General features: G+C 40.4%; 1 protein-coding gene across 1 annotated transcript; it reads left to right on the plus strand.

Moving 5' to 3' along the window:
• Nucleotides 1-813: 813 nt before the first annotated feature.
• Nucleotides 814-19509, plus strand: LOC311081345 (chemokine-like protein TAFA-2). Its single transcript, XM_084111887.1, has 6 exons — nucleotides 814-1146; nucleotides 12224-12309; nucleotides 13072-13227; nucleotides 14862-14986; nucleotides 18230-18279; nucleotides 18921-19509. The coding sequence occupies exons 2-5, from the start codon at nucleotides 12225-12227 to the stop codon at nucleotides 18257-18259; spliced, it is 396 nt and encodes a 131-aa protein (XP_083968013.1). The 5' UTR covers nucleotides 814-1146; nucleotide 12224; the 3' UTR covers nucleotides 18260-18279; nucleotides 18921-19509.
• Nucleotides 19510-22938: the final 3429 nt, after the last annotated feature.

The raw sequence follows: 22938 nt of genomic DNA on the forward strand, positions 1-22938 counted from the left end.
CGCCCGCGGTACAGCATCCAAACATCCCGCGCTGCGGATCATCATAAACACAATCACGACGACTATATAATAATACATCATTACAGAAAATACAGTGGTATGTGACACAAAAGTCAAATGGTGCAGTGATTATATCTCTGAAATGCCCAGATGAAGATCATGCCTTATTCATGAACTATATGGTGTTGTATGTTGGGCACTGTAACTGCCGTCCAGCCGGGTGAGTTATGAAAACGTTATTTCTGAATGTAACAGTTTTTGAAATGTTTTAAAAACGTTTTTTCTTGGTTATGTGAACGTTATAAGGGAAGATTCCATTGTATCATTCTTCAAACATTATGGGAACGATTACTTTTGAATCTGAACGTTCTGAAACAAGTAGCAACATTTTTTTTTTTTAAGTCCAACTAAAACGTTTTTATAAAAAACGTTCCATGAAAGATATATAAATTATTTTTTTGAGCTAATGTTTTGAGAACATTATTAAAGACCGGATAACGTTCTTTTAATGTTCCTAGAAGAACGTTTGTTTACAACTTTGAGAACCTTGACAGAACGTTCCCTGTCAGTGAGATGGGAGTTCTGTGGTAACGGTACATAAACGGTACCGTGTGTGAGAGAGAGAGAGAGAGAGAGAGAGAGAGGGTGAGAGTGAGAGTGAGTGCGAGAGAGAGAGACAGACAGAGAGAGTGTGTGTATGTGTGTGTGTGTGTGAGAGAGAGAGCGATAAAGAGTGTGTGAGAGAGAGAGAGAGAGAGCGATAAAGACTGTGAGTGAGTGAGTGAGAGAGAGAGATTCATTGTGTGTGTTTCAGTCAGTCAGTGTGTGAAGCTCAGGGAAGAGCAGCATCTGTTTTTCTCTCTTTTTTTTTTAGCCCATTTACGGCTAATTTTTAACGTCATAATTTATTTAAACAGGAGACGCGGGAAACGTTTATCGGAATAATCTCGTTTATTCTGCTGTGGCGGTTAATGGCGGTTAATGACGGTTGGTGACGGTTACGCGCTCAACTCGCGCTCCGATCTGAATTATGTGAAATCGCCGATGCGCCGCTGACTGAACCGAACCGGAACCCTGGATCGATCGAACTGCGACTCCCGCTGGACTGATCGAGCTGATCGGATGGATTGATCAGGAGCAGCTCAGGTGATCAATCCTGTTCCTTCATTCACGCTTTAATTTCGCGCAAGATTAAAGTCAGTCAGAACGCTGACGGATGCAAACAGATAAAACAATTTATATATATATACATATATATATATATATATATATAAGTTTAATATATAAAATATATAAAGTTTAAAGTGGTTTATTGATTGTTTTGTGACTGACATGAAAATCTATGGAAAGCCATTTTTGCCACACGGACTAAATAGATAAAACAATTTATAAATAATATATATATATATATATATATATATATATATATATAAAGTTTAAAGTGGTTTATTGATTGTTTTGTGACTGACATGAAAATCTATGGAAAGCCATTTCTGCCACACGGACTTCCATACATTACAAAAACCATCTTTGGTAAATCATAATTGACATAAAAAGTCAAAATTATGACTTACAAAATCATAACTTTACATTAAAAAGTAGAAATTATGACATAAAAGTCATAATTGCATATAAAGTGACTTAATGGTTGAAGGCCTACGTCATATAATTTTTTTTTTGTCATAATTGTGACATAAAAGTCAAAATTATAATTTAGTATGTCATAATTTCGACTTTTTATGTCATATTCACGATTTACCAAAGCATGATTTTTTGCTTATGTGGCAGAAACTGACTTTAGTGTAAAATACAGTTGACGAGCCATATGGACTGCTTTGCTTTATTTTGTGGTATTTTTTGTTTATTATTATAATTAATAATATAATTGCCATAGATATAAATATAGGTAATAATCATGTAGTACCACAGTGTTTGACCTGACGCAGTTTACCACAGTACTAATAGTGAACTTACTACACACAGCATCATCCGCACAAACACACATTTTGGAAAGAAACTGATGTTTGTACAAGTGCCATAAATACCGTGGTACTTCAAAGAATCACTGGTGAATTCTTTTTATATTTTATTTTGTAAGTGAGTGTTGAATTTATTTATGAAATGATTAATTTATTTAAATGACAGTATGACATGTTTGATAATTTCCTAATATTTTTGGTTTCTTTATGATTACGAAACACAATATGGCATTAGACTCATTTAATATCTTTAGTGTAAATATGGTCGCCAATAATGACCTTGTTTTCATTAGTGTTGCTGAAATGAATATTCTGTGATATTTTGAAGAATGTTTGTGTTCTGGAGACTTTCAATAGTATTTTTATTTCTCTATACTGTAGAAGTCAATGGGGTCCAACAACTGTTCGGATACAAACATCCTTCAGAAGAACAAGGAAACGTTTGGAACAAATTTAGGGAGAATAAATTGGAAGTTTTTTTAAGTAGCTGTTAGAAACAAATGCATATAAAAAATCATAAGCTAGTTGTTGATATTGCGTACCAGTGCTTTCATAACCGCTCTGACGATCATCATTATTAACACTAGTCATCGCATGCTAAAGTCACAGGAAACCCTTTTATTTTATTTTATTTTTTATGAATATTGCTGTGTTTGTTATTAATGATCTGTCCATGTGCATTATGTTTTTTACATTCATGCACCCTGGTAATCTTTAATCAAAAACCAGTCACACACACTCCTAATCTAAAGTTGCCATTGTATATTATTAGGAATATTATTCTCTTTTACTAATAGCTTGTGTTCGCTAGCTTTGGATGAAAGCGTCGGCTAAACACACGGATGTAAGAGTAAAACACGAGCTCTCTCTCCAGCTCAGCTTCATTTCTACAGCGCTTTATCCACTACAGATCGCGCCGAGAGCTTATAGCACAGCAATACACACAATCAATGATGCACACGTCATCAAATATGAGACAAATTCAAATTCTCTAAAACGACAATAGAGATATTATTCAGATCAATTCAATAACTGTTGTAAAAGAAATCGATTCAGATGTGAAGCAGCTCAGTTCTAGTTTTGAAAGATAATATAATAATAATTTATAATATCGATAACCCCTTCCGTCCAGCACCTGTCAATCAAATAGCAAACCACAACGATCCAATCAGAATCTCCCGCCAGCTGCTCATCTGCATGCGTTGATATCGCTGTTGTTTTCTGCAGTATAAAGATGTGAAGTGTTTATCAGTCGACTCTTACAGGCCTCAGATCAGCTGGGTTATCTTTTATTCACACACACGTGTGTTTCTGTACTCCTGCTTGACACTTCACACAGATTATAACAAAAATAAACCAGCGAGAGTGTAGAAACTCAACGTCTGACGCGCTGGAATTAATCAACTTTTCTGTCTTTTTTCTTTGTTAACTCTATTATTCTCGCTCACATCTGACAGACAAACACACCTAATGAAGGCACGGATACGCTTCATCTCGAGCGGTGTGTGTGTGTATGTGGCTGCTATTATTGGCCGTCCTCATCATCACCTTGAGTCCGGCATTAATCTGGACTCATGTTGGTCTCTGAACATATTGAGACGAGGAGAGATCGACCCTGACCGTAGACGTACGGCCTCAGATGAAGCAAACATGAGCTTCTTCCTCAGTGTTTCTGTCTCGTTTTCCAAACATTCTTAAATCAAGACACGTTTACTGGAGAAGAAGCAAAAATTACTTTGTTTCCCTGAAATATTGATCAAAATGAAGTGAGTTTGTGCTTAAAATAAGAGCAAATATCCACCAATAATGTAAGAAAAATAATCTTGTTTTCCCTTTAAATTAAAGTGCTCTGATTATGCTATTTTAAAACGTTCTACTTTAGTTTTAGATTCTCCTACAACAGATCAAAGGTCAAAAACTCTTTTTCTCTCAGTGTCTGAAACGCTTCGTTCGGAGATTCAGTCTCTCTAAGCTCCGCCTCTCTGAAAGCTGCTCTGCTCTGATTGGTCAGAAAGCAAACGCTCATTATCATATCTGAATCTCAGCTCTTGATCTCAGTGATACGAACAGTAACGATGGCGTGGGTTTTACCGTATCAATCTCAGAAAACAGCGTCTTCTCCACACGAACAACACGAACCAAACTCTTCCAGTCTCAGATACACTACAGCGTTTGAGGGCGGAGCTAAGAGATGCTGCTCAGCCAATCAGGACCAGAGGCGGGGATTATGCAAATTAGTTACATGTGAGACTGGAATTGCTGACTCGTTTCAGCAGTTTCTTCTTTTAGGAGACAATAACTCTTTGTCGAGTAACTTTACAGAGCTTTTACATTCACATCAGCTCTATTACACACTGCATGAACATAATTTAACTTTATTTATTTATTTTTGTTATTTGTGCTGGAAAACAAGACAGAAGCACTGAGGGAGAGCATCATTTCTGCAGTGATCTGATGGCTAATAATGGCTGTTTTGAAGTTGTTTCTGATGCAGTTTGAGGTTAATTGTCTGACCTCATAATCAGACATCACTTCCTGTCCCGTCTGCGTCCAATCAGAGCGCGCGCACGACACGTTTAAAAATAGCCAGCGTTTCTGACGCCTTTCATCACACTTTTGTCAGAAAACAAGTTCATGCTGACGCTGATGCGCACCGAGAGACTGAGACTGATGAGCAATGATGAAAACTATAGAAGAACGTAATGAAATGAATTGTTTTGCTTCTTCTCAAGTAAATGCTTCTTGATTTAAGAATGTTTGGATATTTGTGCTGGAGAACGAGACAGAAACACTGAGGAAGAACACGATTTGGATTTTGACCAGTCAAGGTCAGTTTTGTGTGTGAATCTGCTCTGAAGAAGGACGGCCGGTTGATGGAAAGGTCATGTTGGGGTCAAAGGTCAATGAGCCGCCGGAAAGCGTCAGGGTTCCCACGGGTCCTTGAAATCCTTGAAAGTTTGTGAATCTGGGGGGGGGAAAGTTGTGTGGCTTATCTGTGGAAATTTAAGTAAATTCAAGAAAGTGCTAATTTTATTCTGTGCGAGAAGTTTTCTGGAAAAAATTCCATATGATTCCCTCCGCTCCGCTAATGTGTTACTTCGCCAACACTTCGTGGCCTATGCACACTAGCTTGCGTGATTTACGCTAGTTACGCGCATTTACACATTACGTTAAGTGTTTCCCGCGTGAGGTACTTTGTGTTGTACGTTGCCATGGCGTTCACGCGCACGAAACTACTGCGATGGAACCTCAACGTTTGTTGTTGGACACAATAATCCTTGAATTCGAGGGTATTGGACCTGGAAAGTTCTGGAAAGTTATCCGAGGTGTGGAAATACTGGTCTGAGACACAGACGTTGTTTGATTAAAGTCTTTTTGACTTTTTTGTCTTAAAGTGTGCATCGGCAAAGAGAGTGTGTCGGCAAAGAGAGTGTGTCGGCAGAGAGTGCGTCGGCAGAGAGTGCGTCGGCAGAGAGTGTGCGTCGGCAGAGAGTGTGCGTCGGCAGAGAGTGCGTCGGCAGAGAGTGCGTCGGCAGAGAGAGTGCGTCGGCAGAGAGTGTGCGTCGGCAGAGAGTGCGTCGGCAGAGAGTGCGTCGGCAGAGAGTGCGTCGGCAGAGAGAGTGCGTCGGCAGAGAGAGTGCGTCGGCAGAGAGTGCGTCGGCAGAGAGTGTGCGTTGGCAGAGAGTGTGCGTCGGCAGAGAGTGTGTCGGCAGAGCGAGTGCGTCGGCAGAGAGTGTGCGTCGGCAGAGAGTGTGCGTCGGCAGAGAGTGCGTCGGCAGAGTGTGCGTCGGCAGAGAGTGCGTCGGCAGAGAGTGTGCGTCGGCAGAGAGTGTGCGTCGGCAGAGTGTGCGTCGGCAGAGAGTGCGTCGGCAGAGAGAGTGCGTCGGCAGAGAGTGTGCGTCGGCAGAGAGTGCGTCGGCAGAGAGTGCGTCGGCAGAGAGTGTGCGTCGGCAGAGAGTGTGCGTCGGCAGAGTGTGCGTCGGCAGAGAGTGCGTCGGCAGAGAGAGTGCGTCGGCAGAGAGTGTGCGTCGGCAGAGAGTGCGTCGGCAGAGAGTGTGCGAAGGCAGAGAGTGTGTCGGCAGAGCGAGTGCGTCGGCAGAGAGTGCGTCGGCAGAGAGTGTGCGTCGGCAGAGAGTGTGTCGGCACAGAGAGTGTGTCGGCAGAGAGTGTGTCGGCAGAGTGCGTCGGCATAGAGTGCGTCGGCAGAGAGTGTGCGTCGGCAGAGTGTGTCGGCAGAGAGTGTGCGAAGGCAGAGAGTGTGTCGGCAGAGCGAGTGCGTCGGCAGAGAGAGTGCGTCGGCAGAGAGTGTGCGTCGGCAGAGAGTGCGTCGGCAGAGCGAGTGCGTCGGCAGAGAGTGTGCGTCGGCAGAGAGTGCGTCGGCAGAGCGAGTGCGTCGGCAGAGAGTGCGTCGGCAGAGAGAGTGCGTCGGCAGAGAGTGTGCGTCGGCAGAGAGTGCGTCGGCAGAGCGAGTGCGTCGGCAGAGAGTGCGTCGGCAGAGAGTGTGCGTCGGCAGAGAGTGTGCGTCGGCAGAGAGTGCGTCGGCAGAGAGTGCGTCGGCAGAGCGAGTGCGTCGGCAGAGAGTGCGTCGGCAGAGAGTGCGTCGGCAGAGCGAGTGCGTCGGCAGAGAGTGCGTCGGCAGAGAGAGTGCGTCGGCAGAGAGTGTGCGTCGGCAGAGCGAGTGCGTCGGCAGAGAGTGCGTCGGCAGAGAGTGTGCATCGGCAGAGAGTGTGCGTCGGCAGAGAGTGCGTCGGCAGAGAGTGTGCGTCGTCAGAGTGCGTCGTCAGAGAGTGCGTCGGCAGAGAGAGTATGTCGTCAGAGAGTGCGTCGGCAGAGAGTGCGTCGGCAGAGAGTGCGTCGTCAGAGAGTGCGTCGGCAGAGAGTATGTCGTCAGAGAGTGCGTCGGCAGAGAGAGTGCGTCGGCAGAGAGTGTGCGTCGGCAGAGAGAGTGCGTCGGCAGAGAGTGTGCGTCGGCAGAGAGTGTGTCGGCAGAGAGTGCGTCGGCAGAGAGTGCGTCGGCAGAGAGAGTGCGTCGGCAGAGAGTGTGCGTCGGCAGAGAGTGTGCGTCGGCAGAGAGTGCGTCGGCAGAGAGTGTGCGTCGTCAGAGTGCGTCGTCAGAGAGTGCGTCGGCAGAGAGAGTATGTCGTCAGAGAGTGCGTCGGCAGAGAGTGCGTCGGCAGAGAGTGCGTCGGCAGAGAGTGCGTCGTCAGAGAGTGCGTCGGCAGAGAGTATGTCGTCAGAGAGTGCGTCGGCAGAGAGTGCGTCGGCAGAGAGAGTATGTCGTCAGAGAGTGCGTCGGCAGAGAGAGTGTGTCGTCAGAGAGTGCGTCGTCAGAGAGTATGTCGTCAGAGAGTGCGTCGGCAGAGAGTGCGTCGGCAGAGAGAGTATGTCGTCAGAGAGTGCGTCGGCAGAGAGAGTGTGTCGTCAGAGAGTGCGTCGTCAGAGAGTATGTCGTCAGAGAGTGCGTCGTCAGAGAGTGCGTCGGCAGAGAGTATGTCGTCAGAGAGTGCGTCGGCAGAGAGTGCGTCGGCAGAGAGAGTATGTCGTCAGAGAGTGCGTCGGCAGAGAGTGTGTGTCGGCAGAGAGTGCGTCGTCAGAGAGTGCGTCGGCAGAGAGAGTATGTCGTCAGAGAGTGCGTCGGCAGAGAGTGTGTGTCGGCAGAGAGAGCGCGTCGGCAGATGTCATTATCAACCAAAACTTCAGAGTTGTATTTATTGATTTTTTTTATTAAATATATAAAATATTATTTATTGAACACTAATAGCCATTATAAACTTTGTATGTAATATATATTATTAAATACATTGCAAGTTGTATTTTGGATTCCTTATATCTGGGATTTGAGTTTAATATCCTCAAGATATAGTTTGATGAGTGCGATCTCTGAGGTCTGAACACCAGTAAAGTAGAGCTGGAAAAGAGCTTTCTCTCTACAGTTTCTGTACAATATTCTGGTTTCAAATATTTCTTTAATTCGCGATGAAACTAGAGAATTGTTTTTTATTCACTCTTAAAATTAGTTTCTGACGCGTATTCGTTATTGAAGCTGCCGTCAGAAAAAGAGCAATTAACAGCAGATCAGAAATAGAGCGTTCATATGATCCCGAGAGACTGGCATTGATCAGTGTGTGTGTGTGTGTGTGTGTGAGAGTGTGAGGTGAACAGCTAATGGCGGCTCGCTGAATCTCAGACATTGATTGAAACTTCACGCGGGAACCGGAGCGGATAAGGATGAGGAAGAGGAAGAGGAGAGAAGACGCTCGTCTCGCTTTATTCTCCACATGAGAAACACTGAGGACTCAGTCTTTAGCTTGAGGACATGTTCTCCTCTTCTTCTTCTTCTTCTTCTTCCTCTTCCTCTTCTTCCTCCTCTTCCTCTTCTTCCTCCTCTTCCTCTTCGGGACGAGGGGATGAAAATGTGAGCAATGAATTTCTACATCAAATCAAAAGTGACTTTCTTTTCTGACTTGTTTCTCACCCAGCAGACGAAACTGAGTCAGCAAAACACACACACACACATTCTCACTCACATACGTGTTTCTTACCCAGCAACATTCACACAAACATTCACACACACACACACACACACACACACACACATTCACTCACACACACTCGCATACAACGTGTTTCTCACCCAGCAGATTAAACTAAGTCAACGAAACGCACACACACACTCACACATACACACTCACACACCCACACACACACACACACACACAAACGCACATTGAAAATTGGACAAAGGTTCAGTATGTTGTGCCTAACATCATCACTGAGGGAAAGAACTACTCGACTCTCTGATTGGTGGAATTTTCTGCACAGCATCATGGGAAATGTAGTTTTTCACCATGAATTCTGCTGTTAAACACGATTATTTTAAGAATAAGCTGAAATAATGTGGACTGAACATTAATTATCAGTCTGGTAGCTCACAGTAAGGCTGTCTGTAACGGTCTATGAGTTATTGCTAAAAATCAAGTTTTTACTTCAGGAACTGTTGCGCTCTATTAACTTTTATTAACGAACGACCAGTTCAGAACGAGTGAGAGAGGTCGTGACCTCCTGAAGAAGAACGGCATGATGGGAATGAGGAGGGCTGAAGGAACGCAGACGACAACCTCATTTTTAACCAGACTAGATTTTAATAATTTTAATAATTCATCCGGCTGATGCATGCGAGCTTATGAACGCTTGTCCAAAGTTTCCCGGCGTGTTCTCTTGTTCTGCGCATGAATTATGCAGATGTCCTGAGGGTCTGCAGTTCAACACAAAGGCCTGAATTAAACATGAAGAGCTCTTACAATAAAACACACAATTAGAAGCGGCTCGTTCCTCTCTGACAGATTCTTAATGAGGAAATAATTCTGTGTTTCTCCCTCCGGCGCCGGAATTAAAGACGTTTATAAGGTCACTCCGTCAGATTCCCAAGGTGACTCTGCACAAACACACGCAGTTATTAATGCAGAACCAGCGCAAATATTAGTGCGACCTCAGATTTAGTGTTTAATATATAATTCATGATATTAATATGTGTTTTAGGAACAGCTTGTGAGAATTCATAATGCCTGCATATGGATGTTTCGATCAGCTTGTCATTTAATAACAGGTTTATGTAAATGCTGAAGATTAAACATTATTATGTTTGTGTTTTACTGACGAAGATGACACGTGTCTGGAACTGAGACAGATCTCATATTCATATTTACACCGTCCTTTTTTTTAAAGAAATCTTGATTTATTCATGTTAATTTTTATCATTTAATAAAATGTATTTGTATGTGTGAGAGAGAGTTTGTGTGTGTGTGTGTGTGTGTGAGAGAGAGAGAGAGAGAGAGAGAGAGAGTATGTGTGTGTGTGAGAGAGAGTGTGTGTGTGTGTGTGTGTCAGTCTCAGATGATCTAATACTCATTACTCCACCACAATCCTAACACCGATCGGGAAACAAACGGTCGGATCTGCAGCTCCTCCGTAATGGAATATAGAAGGTGTTCATATCAGTTCATAATCTGTGTGTAAGTGATATGTGGAGCTGCCAGTAATTACCGTCAGTGTGTGTGTGTGTGTGTGTGTGTGAGTGAGAGAGCGACTGCGATCACTGCTAGATTACTAACGACCAGAAGAGTCCGAAGAGGATCTGCAACAGGAGATTAAAGAGAAAATCTGGGATTTTTCCCGTTGACGCTGCAAATGAAGCCTTCGATTAGAAAACAGTTAGTTCCGGTCCTTGATTCTGATTGGTTGAGCCGCGTTACTAGTGTTACTCCACACACACACACACACACCTGTGACCGCCTTACACTAGGGTTACTCCACACACACACACACACACACACACCTGTGACTGCGTTACACTAGTGTTACTCCACACACATACACACACACACACACACACACCTGTGACCGCGTTACACTAGTGTTACTCCACACACACACACACACACACACACACACACACACTTGTGACCGCGTTACACTAGTGTTACTCCACACACACACATACACACACACACACACACCTGTGACCGCGTTACACTAGTGTTACTCCACACACACACACACACACACACTGGTGACCGCGTTACACTAGTGTTACTCCACACACATACACACACACACACACACACCTGTGACCGCGTTACACTAGTGTTACTCCACACACACACACACACCTGTGACCGCGTTACACTAGTGTTACTCCACACACACACACACACACACACACCTGTGACCGCGTTACACTAGTGTTACTCCACACACACACACACACACACACACACACACCTGTGACCGCGTTACACTAGTGTTACTCCACACACACACACACACACACACACACACCTGTGACCGCGTTACACTAGTGTTACTCCACACACACACACACACACACACACACACACACCTGTGACCATGTTACACTAGTGTTACTACACACACACACACCTGTGACCGCGTTACACTAGTGTTACTCCACACACACACACACACACCTGTGACCGCGTTACACTAGTGTTACTCCACACACACACACACACACACCTGTGACCGCGTTACACTAGTGTTACTCCACACACACACACACACACACACACACACCTACCTGTGACCGCATTACACTAGTGTTACTCCACACACATACACACACACCACACACCTGTGACCGCGTTACACTAGTGTTACTCCACACACACACACACACACACACACCTGTGACCGCCTTACACTAGTGTTATTCCACACACACACACACACACACACACCTGTGACCACGTTACACTAGTGTTACTCCACACACACACACACCTGTGACCGCGTTACACTAGTGTTACTCCACACACACACACACACACACACACACACACACACCTGTGACCGCGTTACACTAGTGTTACTCCACACACACACACACACACACACACCTACCTGTGACCGCATTACACTAGTGTTACTCCACACACATACACACACACCACACACCTGTGACCGTGTTACACTAGTGTTACTCCACACACACACACCTGTGACCGCCTTACACTAGTGTTATTCCACACACACACACACACACACACACACCTGTGACCGCGTTACACTAGTGTTACTCCACACACATACACACACACACACCTGTGACCGCGTTACACTAGTGTTACTCCACACACACACACACACACACACACACACCTGTGACCGCGTTACACTAGTGTTACTCCACACACATACACACACACACACACACACACCTGTGACCGCGTTACACTAGTGTTACTCCACACACACACACACACACACCTGTGACCGCGTTACACTAGTGTTACTCCACACACACTCTGTGGAACTACATTGCTTGGCGGAGGAATAAATGTGTTATAACGTCATATTTTTTGTTGCTGGTGTTTATTTTATGAATTAAATAAATATTAAAGTGAATATTTTTATGGAGTAACCGTTTTATAAAAGCAATAAGCCCCTTGAAGCCGTGATTTACAGTGGATTTAGAACAGCTGAGGGGTTTTACTCGGTTTTACGCCTAACAACGCCCTCAGCTGCTCTACACTCACTGTAAATCACGGCTTATTGCTTTAATTTATGATGATTACAAAAATAATGTGATAAAAAGTCAACAAAAAGGCATCCCAAGTGTCAATGAAAAGATCAAAGGTTCAGAAAGTAGATCCGGTCCTGATCCCGTTCCCTGTACACTAATGCTCCGTGTGTGTGTGTGTGTGTGTGTGTGTGTGTGTGTGCAGGATGAGTGGGAGAGTTCAGAGCGTTCTGGCACCGGTTCTGCTGCTGCTTCTCCTGGGATCTTCAACACAATCCAGGGAACATCAGGGTGGGTTTCCCTCTCGTCTCACACACACACACACTATAAGACATATTGTCTTATTAATATTCATAATATTCATTCATATAATATTTCTATATAGGGTTAGGGTTTATTTTTATTTTAGTTTTTCAATTATTTTCAGTAAGTAATTTTAGTGATTTGGTTTATTTCAATTGCTCATTTTTATTAATCTAATATTTACACTCACACACACACACACACACACACACACTGCTCAATCACACACACACTCACTCAAAAACTCTTTCACACACACTCTCACACTCGCACACACACTCTCATAGTCTCATATAAATGTCAGCAGTAATTAAGTCCAGTGCGCAGCAGCATGTAAATAATTCAGTTGCTGTAGTGAGAATAGTTCGTTATCAGCTCAACACTAATATCATCATCATCATCATCATCATCACAGCTCTGAGTGAATAAAGCAGCATCAGTCACACGTCACTTCAGTGTTTCAATTCGATCATTGATGTACTATTAGAGTTTTTAATTCAGGTTTTCTCTTTATTTTTATTATAGTTAACATTTTCTTGTCAGTTTTTAAAATGGCCTATATATTGTTATTTTAACTATTTGTTATTTTAGTTTAATTATATATATGAATATCACACACACACACACACTCAGATTCACACTCACTCACTCAATCACACACACACACTATATATACCTATATATTGTTATTTTAGCTATTTGACACTATATTTCAGTAGTATTTGAAGTGTTTTGTGTGTGTGTGTGCAGTGGTGCGGGAGGTGCGTTCGGGCACGTGTGAGGTGGTGGCGCTGCATCGCTGCTGCAATAGGAACAAGATCGAGGAGCGATCGCTGACGGTCAAGTGCTCCTGCTTCCCGGGACAAGTGGCGGGAACGACCCGAGCGGCTCCGTCCTGCGTCGACGGTACACACACACACACACACACACACACCACTGATACTCTGAGTAGGGATGCAGCGAGGTGAACATTTTGGCCGATACCGATAATTCTTTATATTTGAATTTGAGCATGCATTTAATAAAGCATGCATTTTCTTGATAAGTGCTTATAGGCCAAAGTGAAGAAAGTTAAACAGTTAATCAAGATAAGAATTTTGAGCAAAAATAATTGTGATTATCGGTTTAACCATTATGCAGCATGACTAAAATATAGGGATGCACTGATATGAAAATTTTTGCCGATACGATAACCGATAATTCTTTATATTTGAAAGCCGATAACCGATATATCGGCAGATAAATATAAACCCAAATTTTTATATAATTTTTGAGAGCCTGATTACAAAAACAAAAGTCTCACCATTAAAATCCATGACCCAAACACACAATTATAATGATGTTCTCGTTATAATTTTATGTAGCCGATATGACAGACTTGCACTGAACTGTATTTTCCTTTTTTTGTGTGATTCCAATCATATTTCCAGCAATTCAAATCCATAATGGCGAACAGTGCGCATCTGAAGAGTCTCAGCTGAAGGAAATAATACATTATTTATCGACCAATACATCGGTTATCAGCTTTCTAATATAAAGACTTATCGGTATAGGCCAAAATTTTAATTTTGGTGCATCCCTAAAAAATAGTCCATTATTTATCGGCTTTAATATATCGGCCAAATTTTCTTGTCGGGCCGATAATGATAACATTATAATAACGGTGGCTGATATATCATGCGTCAGTAATTCTGAGATATCCCTGTTAGCTGGAGTTAATGCATCCAGTGCCGTTTTAAATAAAAATATGAATGATACACTTAAAAATATGTAGTGTTGGAAGAATGTTCACTCTGAAATTGCTAGTAAATTTTCCTCATGAATCAGAGCGCATCATGAGCATCATTATTAGTCTGTCTGTTAATGAAGAAACGTTAACGGCTGATTAATCTGTGATCATCCCACCCATAATGCTTCAGCTCGCGCATGCTCTATGAAATGAATCTTAAAGGGATAGTTCACCCAAAAATGAAAGTTAGCCCATGATTTACTCTCCCTGAACTCATCCTAGGTGTATCTGACATTCTGTTATGATGCACTCGATCCTTCAAAACAGAACATTTTTACATTTACATTTATTCATTTAGCAGACGTTTTTATCCAAAGTGACTTACAAAAGAGAACAATAGAAGCAGTGAAACTAACAGTAGGACAACAATATGCAAGTGCTGTGACCCTTCCCGGTTTAATCTAACGCCGTACGTGTTTTTTTATAGTTTTTTTTAAATAATAAAAGATAATAGATAATAGAATATAAGATAAAGTGTTAGTATTAATGGATCAAGTGTTGCCGCTCCGGTTGAGTTGGAGAGTAAATCATGGGCTAATTTTAATTTTTGTGTGAGCTATCCCTTTAATGAGCAGGACGAGGGCCGGTTCTGATGGGTTCGGGCCCCTGAGTGCCGTCTGACCTATCACTGACATTCTGTCTCTGACATTCTCTGCAAATTAAAGTTGGGCTCTAATGTCCTCCATCGTGTCTCAAACACCTGCGAGTCACACACTGACCCGTCACACACACACACTCTCTCTGTGTTCAGCCGCGATCGTGGCGCAGAAGTGGTGGTGTCAGATGCACCCGTGTCTGGATGGAGAGGAGTGTAAAGTTCTGCCGGATCTCAGAGGCTGGAGCTGCGCCACCGGGAACAAGGTCAAGACCACCAAGGTATGAGGCTTTCAGCAGATACGTCAAGTTCAAGCTCACTTTATTTCTATAGCACATTTACAACAGACACTTTACACAACAACCAGATAGTAAGACCTGCACATAAAACACAAATAAGAGCAGCAAAACTGACAAAACGGTGTCAGACTCAATATAACATAGTAGAGCCAACCTTAGAGAAGAAATCAATGTCCTTTAATACCGTCTTTTCAACTCTCTAACTAATCTCCAGGGAGTCAAAAATAAAGCCTGTTTCTTTATGCATGATTGAAACGGGCCCATTATGCTTTTATATAATTTAATATTCCTGCATTGACACCATTATATGAGAGCTGAACTGAGCTGGACGATGACATCACGGTTTTCTCCAGAGCGGCGATATATATATATATATATATATATATATAAATGAACTAAATTAATAACTTTTTTACAACAAAATTAACCATCTTTGAACTTACTTAAGCTGGACTGTGACGCTATTTTCTTCTGGAAACAAACTTTGTTGCATTATTGTCCTGTTATCTCTGCTTTGAAACACTAAAAAGCGCTGTATAAATAAATGTAATTTGACTTTTACAAACATTCCCATTCATGCAGTGTGTAATAGAGCCGTTTGTGAATGTAAAAGCTCTGAAAAGTTACTCGACAAATAGAGTTATTGTCTCCTAAAAGAAAGAAGAAACTGCATAAACGAGTCAGTAATTCCAGTCTCACATGAAACTAATTTGCATAATCCCCACCTCTGGTCCTGATTGGCTGAGCAGCGTCTCTTAGCCCCGCCCTCAAACACTGTAGTGCAGGGTTTCTCAACCGGTGGGTCGTTGATAATTCTATAGGGGGTCGCAAGACTTCTGTGTTCACTAGCACAGCTAATAAATGGGCTTCACAATAGTCTCATTGCAATAGACTACGTTTACATGCAACAAAATAATCCGTTCGTAAACGCATTGGCGGCTCAATCGGACTAAAAAGCCTTAATGTAAACACCTAATCATAAACGCGCACAGATTGAAACAAAAGTTGTGCGTAAACAGCCAGTCCTCCAACGAATCTGATTTTCTAATGTCGTAGGCTACTTCATTATTGCCGTGGCTTCTAACGCTGTATTCAGGGTGCGATTTGTGAGAAAAAATTTATGTTTTGAATGTATGGATGTTTTGAAACATTTTTATTCATAAAAATAAATCACGAGAACATGAACTTCATCACTGCATTTGCAGGAATTGTAAAATATTTTTTCTTATTAACTCATGAAGTAGCCTAACGCAGTATTTTTACTTAAAAACTTTTACTTTAAAAAACATGCAAGAATTAAATCTCCCTCCCAGTACCATGGATAGTGCCACTCGGCTAGACATGTCAAAACACTTATTTATGAATGGCAAAATTAAATGGCCCAGTTTTACTGCTGCTGTTAAAGCAATAACGTTAACTTTACATCGCGATGCTGAGCTACAGTGAAATGATAGAAAAGACAGATGCATTATCTCGTGTTTCGCCTCATTCGCGCGAACTGGACGCGCCCGCGCCGCGCTAAACGCCTCATTCGCGCCGCAGGACCTCTAGACGCGCGTAAACGCGTGTTTACATTGAATTGAAATCACTCGCGCCAGACGCTCAAGAGTGAGTAAGCAAATAACATTTGCTTTAGCCTCAATTGAGTGAAACACCGTATGTGTAACTTCTCAGTGGTGTTACTGGGACACTAACTCTGCTTGTCATCGTAGAAGCAGATAATCATATTGTGATGTTTATTCCCGCTTCAGTAATATCCTGAATATGCTGCCTTCCAGCTATATCAGAGCCAGCCAAAGAAGCGCATTTTAAAATAAAATTGACTTTAATCAAACCACGGATCCGTGATAAGTTTTGTGATCCGTCTCGCCACTAGTGTCTCAAGTGTCACATTAACGTGAGTAAAAAAAAATCAGTTTGCCTCATAGTCTGTCTATTGAAAATGTTTCTGTGTTTTTGTGAAATTAATTATAATAAACTTACAGGCTTACGGAGGAGTAACCTATAGATCTGAGAGGCATTTCAGTTATTGAATTATTTCCAGCCTTAGTGGGTCGTATGACTGGCATACAAAAAAAAGTGGGTCGCAGTAGGCAAAAGGTTGAGAAACCCTGCTGTAGTGTATCTGAGACTGGAAGAGTTTTGTTCGTGTTGTTCGTGTGGAGAAGACGCTGTTTTCTGAGATTGATACGGTAAAACCCACGCCATCGTTACTGAGATTCAGATATGATAATGAGCGTTTGCTTTCTGACCAATCACAGCAGAGCAGCTCTCAGAGAGGCGGAGCTTAGAGAGACTGAATCTCCGAACGAAGCGTTTCAGACACTGAGAGGAAAGAGCTTTTGACCTTTGATTCATGTAATATAAATAATATGAAGTCAGAACTGTGAGATATAAACATGCAATTCTGAGTCTTTTTCCCCTTAGAATTAGACTTTATAACTCGCAATTACGAGTTTATATCTCACAATTCTGAGAAAAGATGTAAATCTAGTCTTCATCAATCTAGTCTCGTCTTCTAATCTTCAAAACTAAATTAGAAACCTTTAAAATAGCACAATCTGGGCACTTAAAGCCCTCACATTTGATGTTTTATGTCATTTTTGTTGCATATGATAACATTTGATGTGCTTTCTTAACACTATTCATCAGCTTTTATCACATACATGTTGCTCTAGTAATTTCATCTGCTAAACTCTAACCATTCTTAAAAGATTCATTTACTGGAAAAGCAAAATGACTTGTTTTCTGAACAAAATAAGTACGTTTATGCTTAAAAATCAAGGGTGGATGAAACGAAAACGAGTGCGAGTGAGTCTGTGGGTCAGCTGAAGGTCACGTCCGTCAGTCTTCGGGATCATCTGTTCCCACCTCACGAGTAGATGAAGCTTTTAGCCCCATTAATGCCCCGTGTGTCACCGCAACACCCTTCGCCCGTCAGAGTCCGCTCAAGGCTTTAATTAGAAGCTTTTAATAGTAACCCAATGCAAATGTCCTTCTCCTGGTTATGACGACTGTATGAGCTCGTTCAACTTCTATCAATTATTTAAAGGGCCTCGCCAAACCTGTCTGGAGCCTAATTATTGATCCCAAATATCCGCGGTTATCTTCAGAGGCCGGCAGATTAACCAGGCCAACCTCAGAGCTGGATATCTTTCTGCTCTGTATGAAACACTAAACTAATGCCGTTTCCGGCTTTCATTTCCCATGTTTCGGCCGGCACAGATCTCCTCGGACCGGGACCAGCTCTGGTGAACACTGGAAACCGGATACAGGTGAGCTGACCTGCACAACACAAGCCCATCATCATCATCATCATCATCCTCATCAGCATCACTGTGCTTCATACACCGAAAATCTCACCGATCCAACACTTTTGACTGCTAGTGTACGTCATTCTCTTCACAAACACACTTCTGTCAGATGTTTGATGTGTTTGGAAGCTTTATTAAACTGAATAGTGATTGATCGGACATCTAATGCACTCCAGCGACTATAGTAGCTTGTTTCAGCCAACCGTTATGTATATAAAAACAATATATATGCATATATATTCGTGGCGATTCATGAGAGTGGGCGGAGCTTACAAGCTCTTTTGGCACGTTTTGCTCGTCATGATTCTGATTGGTGGAATTTCAGCAGAGCATCATGGGAAATGTAGTTTTTCACCATGAATTCTGCTGTTAAACATGATTATTTTGAGAATGATGTTTAATAATGTGTGCTGACGAGAAGCAGATAGTGTTGATTAGCAGCCGCGTTGCTCACAGTAGTGTTTCCCTATGGAGGAAATGAATGGAGTTTCTACTTCCTGTTGTGCTTTATTGGTTTAGCCACTGTGAACTGAAACTCAAGCAAACACAGTAACTCGACTAGGGTTAAAACATGCTTTGTAATGATGTTTTACCTGTTTCAGACACCCGGAGACGCCCGTTTCAGATCACAGGATTATAGGATCTCTAGAGACTCGATGAACTCTCAGATCATGGACACTGATGGACGGACGCATCCGGAACATTTTCTTCCTGTATTTCTAATATGAATGTTCATGTATCCTCATATCAAGTAAGACCACTGCAGGTTTTTTCTGTACGTAAATGATGCATTCGCTCATAATAAACCATGACTGTCTTAATCTAGTCAGTGTTTCTCGTAGCGTCTGTGAGCGGATGAGCGGCTCGTCTCAGGGATTGGTCCCTGTCTCCGGGTCTGTGGTGTTTTCCAGGAAGTCCTTAAATGACCCTCATGCGACTCTCAGTCATTTCACTGTAAAAAAAAAAAAAATTGAAAATGTTATTGCCAAAAACAAAACAGTAAAAAAAAAAAAAAAAAAAAACAGTAAAAAATGTAAATTAATTTTCAAAAAACTGTAATTTACAACAAAAAAAAATACGAAAGCCCTTTTGACGTCCATCATAAAAATATAAAGACAAGATTTTAAACACTAAAATAATGCAATAAACATTAATTAATGAAGTACAAGAAGAAACAGTTATTCAAATGAAAATCCATCAAACAGGGAATTCTGGGAATGTCAGTTTATGGCTTTTCGCAGTGAATTATAAGCTTTTTAATTCTGAAAATGGTACATTTAACTCAAATGTTTACTGTAAAATTACGGTTAAAAATTACTGAACCGGTTTTATATATTTAGTTAAATTACAATAATTTCACATAATTACAGTGATGCATGCATGTGGTGTGGAATCACAAACGGTCGCGCTGATGATATTGATATTTAACCGTTTTTAAAGTTTGGGATATTCTTTCATAACGCTGATGGTTTGCTGACTTGCTTTAGGCTGAACTTTAAAAACAGCATCATTAAAGCATCAGGCTGTAGTAAAGAGAGTCTGCCGGACGAAGCGTTGAATGCGAGATGAACAGCGACTGAAGGAGTTTGTTCTGCGTGACGGAGAGATTCACTTTCCTCATATCAGCAATAACTGAAACTGCACATATTAGTGCCAGCCTTTATTTATTGGTTTGTTTGTTTCAGACCCTATTGTATTTTATAAATGTTTACATTTTTTTTAAGTTTTTAAAATTTTACTTTATTTTTTTAATTATTTTATAATATTTAGTTTTTTTCATCGTTTTGTTTTAGACCTTATTTATCTTTTTCTAATTTAATTCTATTATTGTTTTGTTTTAGACCTTTTTTTTAATAGTATTTTTTGTTTGTTTGCTTTGTTTTGTGTTAGACCGTATTATTATTATTTTCTTTATTTAAGTTACTATTTTATTTTTATTATTTTATTTTATTCAGGTTTTTGTAGTTTTAGACTATTATTTTTCTTTTTCTTTTGTATTGTATTTTATTTAGTTTTACACATTTGATTTAGTTTATATTATTTTATCTTTATTGATTATTTTATTTTACTTTCAGTTGTTTTATTCTGTTTTGTTTTTTGATTTAGACCCTATTTTTTCTTTCATATTTTTTATTTAATTCTATTTTTTTATTTTGTTTTAGACCTTTTTTATTTATTTTATAATATTTTTGCTTTGTTTTGTGTTAGATCCTATCAGGGTTTTTTTAATTCAGGTTTTTTGTTATTTTTATTGTATTATATTTAGTTTTACACCTGTTTGATTTGCCATATTTATGTTATAATATTATTCTATCTTTATTCATTATTTTATTTTAGTTTTAAGGCCTATTTTTTATTCTATTTTGTTTTTTGTATTAGACACTATTTTTTCTCTCATATATTATTATTATTATTATATATAATGACTGTCATCCTCCCATTTAACCAGACGAACTAAACGACACAACACACACACATCATAATATTATTTTTTATTAATATTAATATTGACCTTTTTTTTTATTTTTTTTATAATATTTTTGCTTTGTTTTGTGTTAGACCCTATTAGTATTTTTTTTATATATATTTTATTTTATTCAGTGGTTTTTTTGTTTAGTTTTAGACTCTATTATTTTTTCTTGTTGTTGTTTTTTAATAGTATTATGTTGATCTGCATTGATGATTGAGTGCAGCTGTAGTGGTGTGTCGGACTGGTTGGTCTGGTGTTCGGGAGTGTGTAGCGCGGCTCCACTGCACCGGTAGAGTGTGTGTGTGACGCATCGATCCTCCGTGAGGAAGAGCTGCTGTGTATGAACACCTGAGTGTGTGTTTATGATGAGCATTGAAGATGCAGTTCTGCGTGTTCTGGAATCTTCTGTTCACGCGCGACTGGAGAGATTGACAGCAGTGATGAAGCGTTGCGTTCGTCTCTCCGCCGCTTTTGTTAGACGTGTCAGATTATTGTAATCGCTCACAATGCAGCATTAGAGCATTATTCATGAGTGGCGCTCACATCTGCCGTGTGTGTGTGTGTGTGTGTGTGTGTGTTTCATCAGGAACTGGAGCTCTGGCTGACCCCAATAATAATCCTTTATAATGTCATGCGTTTTATAAATGCAATAAATAACTATTATTTAGCGTTAGCTTAAATATACCACTTAATAACAATCTTTAGCTTAACTCTCTTTAGCTTAATAACTCTCTTTAGCTTAATAACTCTCTTTAGCTTAATAACTCTCTTTAGCTTAACTCTCTTTAGCTTAACTCTCTTTAGCTTAATAACTCTCTTTAGCTTAACTCTCTTTAGCTTAATAACTCTCTTTAGCTTAACTCTCTTTAGCTTAACTCTCTTTAGCTTAATAACTCTCTTTAGCTTAATAACTCTCTTTAGCTTAATAACTCTCTTTAACTTAACTCTCTTTAGCTTAATAACTCTCTTTAGCTTAATAACTCTCTTTAGCTTAACTCTCTTTATCTTAATAACTTCTCTTTAGCTTAATAACTCTCTTTAGCTTAATAACTCTCTTTAGCTTAACTCTCTTTAGCTTAACTCTCTTTAGCTTAATAACTCTCTTTAGCTTAACTCTATTTAGCTTAATAACTCTCTTTAGCTTAACTCTCTTTAGCTTAACTCTCTTTAGCTTAATATCTCTCTTTAGCTTAACTCTCTTTAGCTTAATAACTCTCTTTAGCTTAATAACTCTCTTTAGCTTAACTCTCTTTAGCTTAATATCTCTCTTTAGCTTAACTCTCTTTAGCTTAATAACTCTCTTTAGCTTAACTCTCTTTAGCTTAATAACTCTCTTTAGCTTAATAACTCTCTTTAGCTTAACTCTCTTTAGCTTAACTCTCTTTAGCTTAATAACTCTCTTTAGCTTAATAACTCTCTTTAGCTTAACTCTCTTTAACTTAACTCTCTTTAGCTTAATAACTCTCTTTAGCTTAATAACTCTCTTTAGCTTAACTCTCTTTAACTTAACTCTCTTTAGCTTAATAACTCTCTTTAGCTTAACTCTCTTTATCTTAATAACTCTCTTTAGCTTAATAACTCTTTAGCTTAACTCTCTTTAGCTTAATAACTCTCTTTAGCTTAACTCTCTTTAGCTTAACTCTCTTTAGCTTAATAACTCTCTTTAGCTTAACTCTCTTTAGCTTAATAACTCTCTTTAGCTTAACTCTCTTTAGCTTAACTCTCTTTAGCTTAACTCTCTTTAGCTTAATAACTCTCTTTAGCTTAACTCTCTTTAGCTTAACTCTCTTTAGCTTAATAACTCTCTTTAGCTTAACTCTATTTAGCTTAATAACTCTCTTTAGCTTAACTCTCTTTAGCTTAATAACTCTCTTTAGCTTAACTCTCTTTAGCTTAATAACTCTCTTTAGCTTAACTCTCTTTAACTCTCTTTAGCTTAATAACTCTCTTTAGCTTAATAACTCTCTTTAGCTTAACTCTCTTTAGCTTAATAACTCTCTTTAGCTTAACTCTCTTTAGCTTAATAACTCTCTTTAGCTTAACTCTCTTTAGCTTAATAACTCTCTTTAGCTTAACTCTCTTTAACTCTCTTTAGCTTAATAACTCTCTTTAGCTTAATAACTCTCTTTAGCTTAATAACTCTCTTTAGC

The sequence above is a fragment of the Abramis brama genome (genome assembly GCF_963993115.1).
Source record: "Abramis brama genome assembly, chromosome: 4".
Taxonomy (NCBI): Eukaryota; Metazoa; Chordata; class Actinopteri; order Cypriniformes; family Leuciscidae; genus Abramis; species Abramis brama.